Source organism: Hemiscyllium ocellatum, chromosome 1, assembly GCF_020745735.1.
Source record: "Hemiscyllium ocellatum isolate sHemOce1 chromosome 1, sHemOce1.pat.X.cur, whole genome shotgun sequence".
NCBI lineage: Eukaryota > Metazoa > Chordata > Chondrichthyes > Orectolobiformes > Hemiscylliidae > Hemiscyllium > Hemiscyllium ocellatum.
In genome coordinates, this window is record NC_083401.1 from 67,930,281 (window position 1) to 67,943,127 (window position 12,847).

At 40.0% G+C, this 12,847-nt stretch overlaps 1 protein-coding gene across 1 annotated transcript in view; it reads left to right on the forward strand.

Annotated features, from left to right (window-relative positions):
• Positions 1 to 12,847, forward strand: part of epg5 (ectopic P-granules autophagy protein 5 homolog (C. elegans)) — a 152,262-nt gene that overhangs the window by 50,212 nt on the left and 89,203 nt on the right. Inside the window, exons 14-16 of the mRNA XM_060821832.1 lie at positions 394 to 558; positions 8,974 to 9,096; positions 11,247 to 11,506. Coding sequence (XP_060677815.1) covers positions 394 to 558; positions 8,974 to 9,096; positions 11,247 to 11,506 — 548 coding nt within the window. The remainder of the gene's footprint in view (positions 1 to 393; positions 559 to 8,973; positions 9,097 to 11,246; positions 11,507 to 12,847) is intronic.

Below are 12,847 nucleotides of genomic sequence, written 5' to 3' on the forward strand. Positions count from 1 at the left end.
TATTAATATTGTTTCTATTGCTATTTTATGTAGTATATATATTGGGAATATGTTGCAGCTTTCAGCACAGAGATAAATTCAAGAATAGAATAAATTCAAAATGCAGCATGATATTGTCATTTCTAAGACCCTATAAAACTATAATAGCAATTTGATGATTAAGCATGAAGCAATCAGAGTGGGGTTGAGAGTATAGGAAAAGTGTAACAAAGCAGACTTTATGATCTGCACATCGTTTAATAGTTTTGTGCAATCTGGGCACAAATTAGAAATTTAGACAAGGAAGCAGATGTGAACTTACAAAATCTACAATCTAATGTTGGTCTTAGAGACAATACTGGAAGCATTTTGTTTCTTTTGGAGGAAAGAAACTCAACGAAGTTTTTGTTGTAGGTTTCTCTATACCTATTTAAAGAACTACCCCTGCACCTATGGAAAATCACTTCAACTGAAATTGATATAGTTCGTGAGTGGCTTCTGAACTACAGTTTATCCACTGTGCAGAACAAGTTGGCTTGCATCATACTTGAAGGACTGAACTGGGGTCTTGATGAGCAGGTAGGTTATTGAAATTACAAATGGCAAAAAAGTAACATTTTGCTAACCATTTACCAAAACTTTATCATTGGTTCTTAATGCTGAGAATCTTGAATTTTTTTTGTTTAAAGTAACTTTATATTATCTAGTACATGTTACGCAGCCAGAACCACAGTAGAGATTGTTTAAACTGGATTATAACTCTTAACACCTGAAACAACAGTTGAAATGAGTCACAGTCTGGAGTCATGGTGTTCAATGACAGGTCATTTTGATATAACACACGTTTCATCAATGCAGATTTGCTGTACACCCACAAGTTGGGGGTGCTGTTTTTAGAGCGCAAAGTTTTAAAACCTGCTGGCTGCAATGCAATTCCATCACCAACACTTTAAGCGCTGTTTCTAAGGTGCAAATTTTCTATAATGCGGGGTTGTAGGAGAACACAACCATCTTGTTATAGAAGAACTGACTATTATTTAGTTTGGAAAAATTTCAAATTAGACTGTACTTTATCAATTAGAGTTGTAACTTGGATGCATCTTTACAGATGTATAGCTGAGTTTGCCATGAAAAGCACATGCTTTACTACTTTATAACAATGTCTGCACTTCAAATGCTTAATTGGCTAGAAAGTGCTTTCAGACATCTAGAGGAAATACAAAGTGCTATATAAATGCAAGCCTTTCTCTGGTACATTGGCATTGGTAAATATTACTTAATGTATATTGGCATGTAATCTGATGCAGTTGTTTTAAATTAGTCTGTTTTGGGGTGAACATTAATTTGCTAAAGTGGAGCAATGAAGACAGTCATGTGACATACTTTGCAAACCGTCAGTCTTGTTTGCTTAAAGATTAAAGCGCAGCAAGGTGCTTGTAGATGATGAGGATTATGCTAATTATGGGTAAACTACTATACTACAGGTATCACGGGTGGTTCAGAAAGTGTAGCGCTGGAAAAACGCAGCATGTCAGGCAGCATCGAGTCACATTTCGAGCATAAACATTGTTGATGAAGGGCTTATGCCCGAAACATCGAGCACATTCTTGATGAAGGGCTTATGCTCTGATATCAACTCTTCTGCTCCTCGGATGTTGCCTGGCCTTCTGTGCTTTTTCAGCACCACACTTTTTTGAGTCTGATCTCCAGCATCTGCAGTTCTTATCTTTTCCTAGTCTTATCACAGGGGGTGTTGAGAATATTAGGTTTTATAGTTGTGTTTTAATCTCTTAATTCTAAGAGTTGGGAGTATAGGATATAGTTAAAAATGCCAATTAACTATAAGTAAGGCTTATATGATTCATGTTGCCATGGGTGTAAGTGATAATTGGGGTAAAGCCAAAAGCAAACTGACGTAGCATCTGGTTACAACTTCAGAAACCTAAGGGAGCCTGCGTGAATCTGAAAGACAGACAGAGGCCTGCAGAATGTGGATGAGACACCATGCTCTGACTGAAGACAGAGTTCATGAGGATTTGAAGGAATCTGGTAAAATGACTTAGCTTGAAACATAGTGAAGAAATATCAAGTGGTACCCTCAGAGTAAAAGTCAGTTCTGAGAAGGGGAAGAGAAAACAGGCCATCAAAAGTGGAGAATAGTTTTAGATTTGTTCTGGGAGAATAAAATGTCCATTTCGGAGACAGTAAAGATTAGGTTTGACATGAGATTTTCAGTTATGTTTAAAATCATATAACATGCCTCAAAATAATGGTCCAGATCTTCCAGTTCCCAGATAGTTGTTTTGATGTGATGTGATTTATTGTTGTCACATGTACCTCAGTACAGTGAAATTTTTGTTTTACATGCAGTACAGGCAGGTCACAGAGAATTAAGCTTATGTTTCTTCTGCCTGACTGGAGAAGTTGGAAGAAAGTATAACCGGGTGGGAGGGGGTCTTTGATGATGTTATGATTTGGAGGTGCCAGTGTTGGACTGGGATGTACAAAGTTAAAATTCACACAACAGCAGGTTATAGTCCAACAGGTTTATTGGAAGCACTAGATTTTGGAGTGCTGTTCCTTCATCAGGTGGTTGATCAACCTGTTGGACTATAACCTGGCGTTGTGTGATTTTTAACTTTGATGATGTTGGCTGTCTTTCTGTGGCATTGAGAAGTGTGGATTCAGTCAACGGATGGGAGGTTGGCTTGTGTGATGGTCTTGAAAAGTGTGGTGCTGGAAAAGCGCAGCAGGCCAGGCAGCATCCGAGGAGCAGGAGAATCCTACTCCTCAGATGCTGCCTGGCCTGCTGCGCTTTTCCAGCATCACACTTTTCAATTCTGGTCTCCAGCATCTGCAGTCCTCACTTTCTCCTTGTGTGATGTCTGGGCTGCATAGATACCTTTCGGTAGTTTCTTACGATCCTGGGCAGAGCAGTTGCCATACCAAGCTGTGATGCACCCACATAGAATGTCTTCTGTCGTGCATCTGTAAAAGTTGGTGAGAGTCCTTATGGACATGCTGAATTTCCTAAGCCTCCTGAGGAACAAGAGGTATTGTTCTGCCTTTTTGACTATCGCATCTACATGGGAGAACCAGGACAGATTGTTGGTTATCGTCACTCCTAGGAGCATAACACTCTCGATATAAGACACTCTAGTCATAAGATGTGCAGCAGGTGTGGGCAGAAGTCTTGGAAGGGAACTTGCAAGTGATGGTGCTCTCATGGATCTGCTGCCCTTATCCTTCTAGGTGGTAGAGGTAGTGGGTTTGAAAGGTGCTGTTGAAGTGAGTTCCTTTGGTCTTTCTAAATATGCTATTTTAGATGGATTGACAATCAGATCTATTTTAAGTGGTTTATATCTACATAATTAATCAAAGTCTCTCAAGATTGGCTCCTTTTTACTTGGCAAGTGTTCTGTAAGCATATGATAGCAATAAACTTAATAAAAAACTGGAGACATCCTATTTCATAGCTGGTTACTTGTTCAAAAGTAGAACTTTCTTCATTTATCACCTCTTTTCTTCCCACTGTTGCCAAATCGGTTGTGTATCAAAACAGATATCTATAAGATTGCAACAAAAAAGCAGGCCATTTGGCCTAATGACTTTTATTTATCCTTCATATTATAGTAGTCCTATTCCCATGCACTTGCTCTGATACCATCTTTCTTTATCCCGCGTTTCTTCTAACCATGGAACATTACAGAGCAGTACAGGCCCTTCAGCCCTCAATGTTACACAGACCTGTGGAACCAATCTAGACCTTACCTATCCAACACTATTCAATTTTCATCCATATGTTTATCCAATGACCATTTAAATGCCCTTAAAGTTGGTGAGCCTACTACTATTGCAGACAGTGCAGCCATGACCCTACTACTCTCTGAGTAGCGATACTACCTCTGACATCTGTCCCTCAATTTAAAGCGATGTCCCTTTGTGCTAGCCATCACCATCCAAGGAAGGCTCTCACTGTCCGCCCTATCTAACCCTCTGATTATCTTGTATGTCTGAATTAATTCACCTCTCAACCCCCTTTTCTCGAACGAAAATAGCCTCAGGTCCCTCAGCCTTTCCTCGTACGGCCTTCCCTCCATACCAGGCAACATCCTAGTAAATCTCCTCTGAACCTTTTCCAAAGCTTCCACATCCTTCCTATAATGCGGTGACCAGAATTGTAAGCAATACTCCAAATGCAGCCGCACCAGAATTTTGTACAGCTGCAGCATGACCTCGTAATTTTGAAACTCAATCCCTCTACCAATAAAAGTAAACACACCATATGCCTTCTTAACAACCCTACCAACCTGAGTGGCAGTTTTCAGGGATCTATGTATGTGAACACCGAGATCTCTCTGCTCATCTACACTACCAAGAATCTCACCATTGGCCCAGTAGTTTTTATTCCTGTTGCTGCTTCCAAAGTGAATCATCTCACACATCTCTGCATTAAACTTCATTTGCAACCTCTCAGCACAGCTCTGCAGCTTATCTATGTCCCTCTGTAACCTCCAACATCATTCAACACTATCGACAACTCCACTGACCTTAGTGTCATTCACAGATTTACTAATCCATCCTTCTATGTTCTCATCCAGGTCATTTGTGAAAATGACAAATAGCAGTGGCCCAAAACAGATCCTTGTGGTACACCACTAGTAACTGAACTCAAGGATGAACATTTCCCATCAGCCACCACCCTCTGTCTTTCAGCTAGCCAATTTGTAATCCAAATCACTAAATCATCCTCAATCCCATGCCTCCATATTTTGTACTATAACCTATTGTGAAGAACATTATCTAATGCCTTACTGAAATCTGTATGCACCACATTAGCCGCTTTACCTCATCCACCTGTTTGGTCACCATCTCAAAGAACTCAATAAGGTTTCTGAGGCACGACCTACCCTTCACAAAACTGTGCTGACTCTCCCTAATTAACTTATTCTTTTCTAGATGATTATAAATCCTCTCTCATAACCTTTTCCAATACTTAACCCACACCTGAAGTAAGGCTCACTAGTCAATAATTACCAGGGTTGTCTCTACTTGCCTCCTTGAACAAGGGGGCAACATTTGCTATACCCCAGTTTTCTGGAACTATTTGTATACACAATGACGACATAAAGATCAAAGCCAAAGGCTCTGCAATTTCGTACCTGGCATCCCAGAGAATCCTAGGATAAATCCCACTCGGCCCAGGAGACTTATCTATTTTCGTACTTCCCAGAATTGCTAACACCTCCTCCTTGTGAACCTCAATCCAGTCTAATCCAGTAGCCTGTGTCTCAGTATTCTCCTCAACACATTGTCTTTTCAAGTGTGAATACTGACGAAAAATATTCATTTAGCACTTCCCCATCTCCTCGAACTCCATGCACCAATTCTCAAATATCTACTCTATTTTCTTTCCTATTCCATGAGCCCTAATACTATTTTTCTAGATGAAAAACTCAAGCAAATTGCATCTAATGAATTACCCTCAGCTACTTCTATACTACTTATATACTAAGAAAAGGCAGCATTAACATTAGAATATGAGAACTAGAAGCAGGAGTCAGCAGTTCAGCCTGCTCCACCATTTGATACAATCGTGGCTGATCTCAATTCAGCCTCAAATCCACTCTCCTGCCCACCATTCATAACCCTTCAACCCATTATGAAGTAAAAGTCTATCTCCTCCTCAAATTTACTCCTGTCCCAGCATCAAAGTAATTTCTTCTCATCTCTGTTTAAAACTCCCTTATCCTAAGACAATGACATGTCATTCTAGATTGCCCCACATAACAAAGCATCCTCCTAAACTCGAGAGTTTCATAAGTTCAGAAGATAGAGAAGCAGAATTAGGCTATTTTGCCTATTCAAATAGCTTTAAATTAAGGGGTGGTAGGTATAGGACGGATGTTAGGGGTAGATTCTTTACTCAGCGAGTCGTGAGTTCATGGAATGCCCTGCCAGTAGCAGTAGTGGACTCTCCCTCTTTATGGGCATTTAAACGGGCATTGGATAGGCATATGGAGGATAGTGGGCTAGTGTAGGTTAGGTGGGCTTGGATCGGCACAACATCGAGGGCCGAAGGGCCTGTACTGCGCTGTATTATTCTATGTTCTATGTTCAAATCTGTTCAGCAATTCAACCATGGCTGATATGCTCCTCCACCCCATTTTTCTGCCTTCTCCCCTTAACCCATATCAATTAAAAATCTGTCATCTCCTCCTTAAATCTACTCGCTGATCCAGCATCTAGCATACTTTGGGATGGCAAATTCTGCAAATTCACAACCCTTTCGAAAAAGTAGTTTCTCCTCAACGATGTTTAAATTTGCTACCCCTTATCCTAAGACTCTGACCTCTCATCCTAAAATGCCCCACAAGAGGAAGCATCCACTCCTCGTCTATTTCATCCACACCTTTTATCATCTTGAATAACTCCGTTTGATCACCCCTCATTCTTCTGAATTCCACAAAGTATAGGCCTAAACACTTCAATCTCTTTTCATATGACAAACCCCTCATCTCTGGAATCAATCTAGTTCTAAACTGCCTCCAATGCCTCTACATCTTTCCTCAAATAAGGGGACCAAAATTGTGCACAATACTCCAAGGTGGTCTCACCAATGCCTGTATAGTTGCAACAATGCTTTCTTACCTTTAACTATAAAAGCCAACATTCCATTCGCTTTATTTATCTGCTGTACCTGCATGCTAGTTTTCTATGACTCATGAATGAGGATACCGAGATCTCTCTGAAATTTAGTACTCCGAAGTATCCCTCCATTTAGATAATAGGTCACTGTTCCATTTTTCTGACCTAAATGCATGACCTCACACTTATCCACATTCAACCCCATCTATCACATTTTGACTCACTCTCCTAACCTATCTATATCCATTTGTAAGGTTCTTATTTCTTCATTGCAATTTACCAACCCACCTATTTTTGCGTCATCCACAAATCTGGCTATTGAGCCTTTTATCCCTGTATCCAAGTCATTATGTAGATTGTAAACAACTGGAGCCCAAGGACTGAACCCTGTGGCAACCAACTAATTACTTGTTGTCATTCGGAAAGTATCCTATTGATCCTGACACTCTGTCTTCTGTCAATCAGCCAGTCTCCTATCCAAGCTAATAAATTACCCCTAATCCCATAGGATCCAACCTTCTGAATTAACTTTTTGTGTGGCACCTTATTAAACACTTTCTGGAAGTCCAGATATATTACATCTATAGGATCCCCATTATGTACTTCGCTGGTTACATCTCCAAAGAACTCTTGCAAATTAGTCAAACATGATTTGCATTCCTAAAATCATGCTGATTCTGATGTTTAGTGTTTTGACTTTCCAAATGTCCTGATATTGCTTCCTTGATAATTGATTCTAACATTTTCCCAACAGCGATGATAAGGGTTCATTCTGCAAATGCACCAATGACCATGCCAAAATCTCTGTGCCGTTCTGCACATGCACCAGTGTCCATGCTGTTCCACACATGCACAAAATCAGTTCTAGCCTTCGTGCTGTACTGCACATATGCTGAAGTGTCTGCGCCATTCTGCGCATGCTTGATGTTAGCACTGGTCATCATGCCATTCTGCGCATGAGCCTATGTCAGCTGCCATCAGAGCACCTTTGTGTGAGAAGTACTGAAGAGAAGAGTTTTCTTACATTTTTTAAATGTACTATGTTACATTTACTTTTGTTTAATTAATGACTATTACTTCAACCTTCATTCAGGCTGTACTACACTTTGCACTAGACTTTTGGGTGATTTTTAAGCTATCGTAAGTGATATTTTTTGCTCTTCTGCCCCAGCCCCACTTTTCCATAGGCCCCATTTTACTTAATTTTGTATTAAGTGAGATCTTGCTGGAATGCAACTACAGCATTATAGGAGAACTACCTGTTTTCTGCAATTCATGCATAAGGACATTCAGATCTGTCTGCACTGAAACTCGCTGGAGTTTGTCTCTCTTTGGATAATAAATTGCCTTTCTATTCTTCCAATGAAAATGGATAACGTCACACTTATCCACTTTAGACTTCATCTGCCAACTTTTGGCCCATTCCCTAAACCTATCCATATCCATTTGTAAATTTCTTATTTCTTCATTGCACCTTATTTTCCCACCTATTTTAGTATCATCTATAAATCTATCCCCGCAACAAAATCATTAATATAGATTGTATGTAGTTTGGGCCCAAGGATTGAACCGTGTGATACTCCACTAGTTACGTCTTATCAACTGGAAAAAGACCCATTTATCTCACTCTCTGCCTTCTGTTTGTTAGCTGATGCTGTATCCAAGGTAATAAATTGCTTCCAACTGCATGTGATCTTAACTTATTGCATCAATCTTCTATGTGGTACCTGATCGAATGCCTTCTAGAAGTCCAGATATATAAATCCACAGGATCCGCATTATCCATATTGCTTATTATATCTTCAAAGCAATTTAGTCATTATGATTTATCCTTCATAAAACCATGCTAATTCTGATGGATTGTATTTTGACTTTCTAAATGTCCTGTTATTACTTCCATAATAGTGAATTCTAACAATTTACCATGACACGTTAAATAACTGGTCTGCAGTTTCCTACTTTCTGCTTCCCTCCCTTTTGAATAAATGTGTTGCATTAGCATTTTTTCAATATACTGGAACCTTTCTGGCAATTTTGGAATATTTTAAGTTACGGATTATTTCTGCTGCCACTTCCTTTCAGACCCTCGGATATAGGCAATCTGGTCCTGGGTATATTGGATCCAAACTACACTAAAATAGAATTACAAGGGACCTTTCTGGGAATAAAAAGTATACTAATTCAAAGTATATTCCAAAAATAGGGCACAATTACAAAAAGTATGAAAGTAATTTTATTAGAGCATTAAAGAAACATTTTACCTGAAAATTTTAAAACTGCTATGCAGATTAAGGTGTTTTGACACAGAGTAATATCTCTGAAGTACTATTTTGTTTTATTTTATAGCAATCAACCCTTGCACTTGATGCTTCCCTTCACACAGAAGTAGCATTGATGGTTCTGGAAGTATATCAGAAGTATCTCACTGATAAGCCTTACAGTGGATTCATCTCTGAAAGTATAAAACAGGTAACACATGCAAGAATCCCATTAGTTGAACAATGTTATGAAATAGTATGTGTGAAATATTTCAAAATATTTTTGCATATTTTTATTATAAAAGTTATCAAATAAAATGCCTAAATAAAGAAGTGACTGCATTTGCTGACTGTAATGCCTGTCAGATGTGAGAAATGCAGTTTTATTCATCTGCATATTATTCCAAAATAAGTACAGGGGAACCTCGATTATCTGAACAAGATGGGCAGCACTATTTCGTTTGAATAATCAAATATTTGGTTAATTGATTTAAATGCTTTTCCCCTGAGGCTTGGAGTTTTTAAAGTCTGCTCCCTGTTCAGGAGATAAGGCAGCATCACAGCGCATGAGACCCCATCCCTCCCAAACCCCTTCCAACACCGTCCACCCTCCAACCCAGTCCAACATGGCCTCCTGACCCCAGCACACAGCACGTGAGCTCCTGCCCCCAACACTGCCCTCAGACTCCCATCCAACACTGCCCGCCCCCCCCAGCTCCCCAACCCGGTCCAACAATGTCCCAGCACAAAGCCCACAAGCACCCCCCGCCCCCAGAACCCCATCCAACACTACCCCCCACCCCTTCTCCAGGGCAGCCGGACTGTACACCAACAGCAAGGCTGCTGCTGCTACTACAGCTGCCTTTGTACAGTAAGTGTTTAAATAGCACACACACAACTTTTTACTGCAACGTTTTGATGTGTTCCACGTTTGCCCTGTACAGGACAATGTTGAAGAGATTATCTGGGAAAGTGGGGGGGAGGGGGTTGGGGGTGGTTGCGGAGGTGAAGAGTACACTCCTCTATGGACCTCCAGGGAAAGTGTGGAGAGAGAGAGAGATGGCGGGAGGTCAGTCATTTGAAGATGGTGCCTGTTTAATCACTGTAAACAAAAGACGCGATCACTGTTGGAAATACATCTTTGATGTAATGTTTCTATCGGGACCTCGAGATCTCCTTCGGATAATTGTTATTCGGATAATCGAGGTTCCTCTGTATATGGATGTTAGCATTAAAGAATGCAGCAACGCAGGGTGCTTTGTGAGCCAAGTGGTAAGACTGAAATAGATGGATGCAGTGTAACTCGGCTGCCAGTCAAAGGCGCTCTTTGGAGATGCTGTCGTTTAGGACGCAAAAGCAGAATGCTGAGACTCAAAGCTGCACCTTTTATTTCCCTCTTCATGCTCTTGAAGATGTTGTGGCCTGTGTCCAATACTAACCTGGGCAGGAGCAAGAGGATTCAATGAAATGATTATCTTCCATATTTGTAGATCGCAAAGCGTGGCCTTAAACTGGGTGCCACCACGTCTGCGTAGCATTCTTCTAACAAAGCAGGTTCACTGGACGTAGAAAGAACAATTCTTTCTGAAACAGTTAGTACCTGGTCAGGCAGTTCATGCCTGTCTGATTTTGACAGGAAGTTGGTTGTCCAAGGCCAGGCTGCATGAATGCTGTTTGTTCCTGCTCTGCAGTTTGTAATTGCAGAGTCCAGCTGGGTTTAAACCTGGTTTCCAAATTTCAAATTTTTATCTGTGCTCATAAATAAATGTTAATATTTCCATAACAATCCTGGAAATCATGGATCATAATAGTCAATTACACTTTTTGTCATTTTGCTGATACTTGAGATTAGACAGAGTGAAGTGAACAGAGAGTGGTTGAATTTGTCCTTTTGTTTGTGGACTGGTTGTACATGAGCAATTCCCACACTAACAGCCTGTTTTTTGTAGTTATACTGGAATACCATGGCTACTAGCACAACTAGTTTTGGAGTCTTCTGCACAACATCTAGGATGGTGTAAGCGCTCCATTGATGTTTCCGTATCAAATGCACTCAGCCAACTTGATATCAAATGGAATGAATCAAAATGGTTAAAGACTGACATTTGTATTACTAGCCACCTTGGGATATTTGTGCAAAGTCTTTTGTATTGACATTATTGAGGATCAAGAAATTCTTTTAAATAAAATGAAGAAATGTCATCATATTATTCCTAATATAACGATATTAAAACTTTGCCATATACTTCGGTCATTTGTAATGCAGTGAGCCAAACTTTTGCTTGGTAACAATCATGTGCTAATTAAACATTTGAATTGTATTTCAACTACATATTAACACTTTTGATCTTTTAATTATAGGTGTCATATTTGGCTAATGTTGTTCGCCTGAATCAGACTCCTGAGGCATTATTTAATCACTGGGCATGGGAATTGGTTGTTAGGCTGAAGTTGTGCAATAATCAACCCTGCACTACCCAGGATCAGTCTCCATTTAACAGCTCTTTTACTGCGCCTGAATTGAATGAGTCGCCTAACCTCCATCCTCTTTCTAAAGCTGTGAAAGCTGGCATTCCTATTGGTTGTTATCTTGCATTATCAATGACATCAATAGGTCACAGGTATGATGTGAATAGTGTATGTCATGTTCAAGAGTAAAACTAGCTATGCATCTTTGAAAAAAAGAGGTTACTGTAAAGAGTAATGATTTGGAGATGCCGGTGTTGGACTGGGGTGTACAAAGTTAAAAATCACACAACACCAGGTTATAGTCCAACAGGTTTAATTGAATAATTTTCCAGCAAATCCAACTCCTATATCACTCAAAAGGGGGCAGTCAAGAAACAGTTTCTTTTGAAGGCTTCCAGGTCTCCTGCTTCACCTTTGGGTTGTGTAATACAACAACGCTGAACTTGTCTTCAGTTATTTTCTCTTGCCAATAATACTGTCATATTGTTTGACATTGGGGAATTATTTGTGCAGAGTTTCTTTTTTCTTTCCATGGGATAAGGTTTAGAATTTATTAACCATTCTTAATAGGTCCTTGAGCTGATGGTAAGTTGCTTTTTTTTTGAACTACAGCAAGTTGATGTTTGTTTTTTATTTGTTCGTGGGATTTAGGCAAGTCTGGCTAGACCAGAATTTGCTGTGTCCTTCTTCATTACCTTGAGGGCAGTTAAGAATCAAACACTGCTGTGGTCTGGAGTCAAATATTGCCAAGCATTGTAAGGATGGCACATTTTCTTCCCTAAAGGATATTGTTGAACCAGTGCTGTAAGGAAGGGAGATTCAGGAATATGACATAGCAACAGTAAAGGAATAACAATATATTTTCAAGTCATTGCTTGGTACTTGTGGAGCATAACTATAACTTGTCACAAATCAGCCTAAGCCCAACTGTTGTCCAGGTTTTACTAGATTATGGACACTGTGTACGAATGCGCAGATGGTGCTAAGCAATTTACACTTCCCAGCTGACATGCTAAATTCTGACCTTAAAATGGAGTGAAGGTCACTGATGACCCTCACCTTAGTTTTGTTCGCCTTACTGCTCCTGCTCCAAAGGCAAGAATCTGTGCTGGAGTTTGAAACTCTACATGTGTGAATCTGGGCAGCAAGATGTTGATCGTGGATGCTGTTAAAACTGGATATGATACTATCCTCTCGCATTGTACACAGTATCCAATAAATAGTATATAGAAAAGTACAGCACAGAACAGGCCCTTTGGCCCACGATGTTGTGCCGAGGTTTAATCCTAATGTAAAAAATAGTAACTTAATTTACGCACCCCTCAACTCACTGCTCTCCATGTGCCTGTCCACATATATATGTCATTCAGGGCAATAATTCTTACTATACAGCTTTTTAGAAGATTTAAATAGGAACAGGAGTAGGCTGTTCAGCCCCTCAGGTCTGCTGAACAATTCAATAGGATCATGGCTGATTCAACATTCCTCATGTC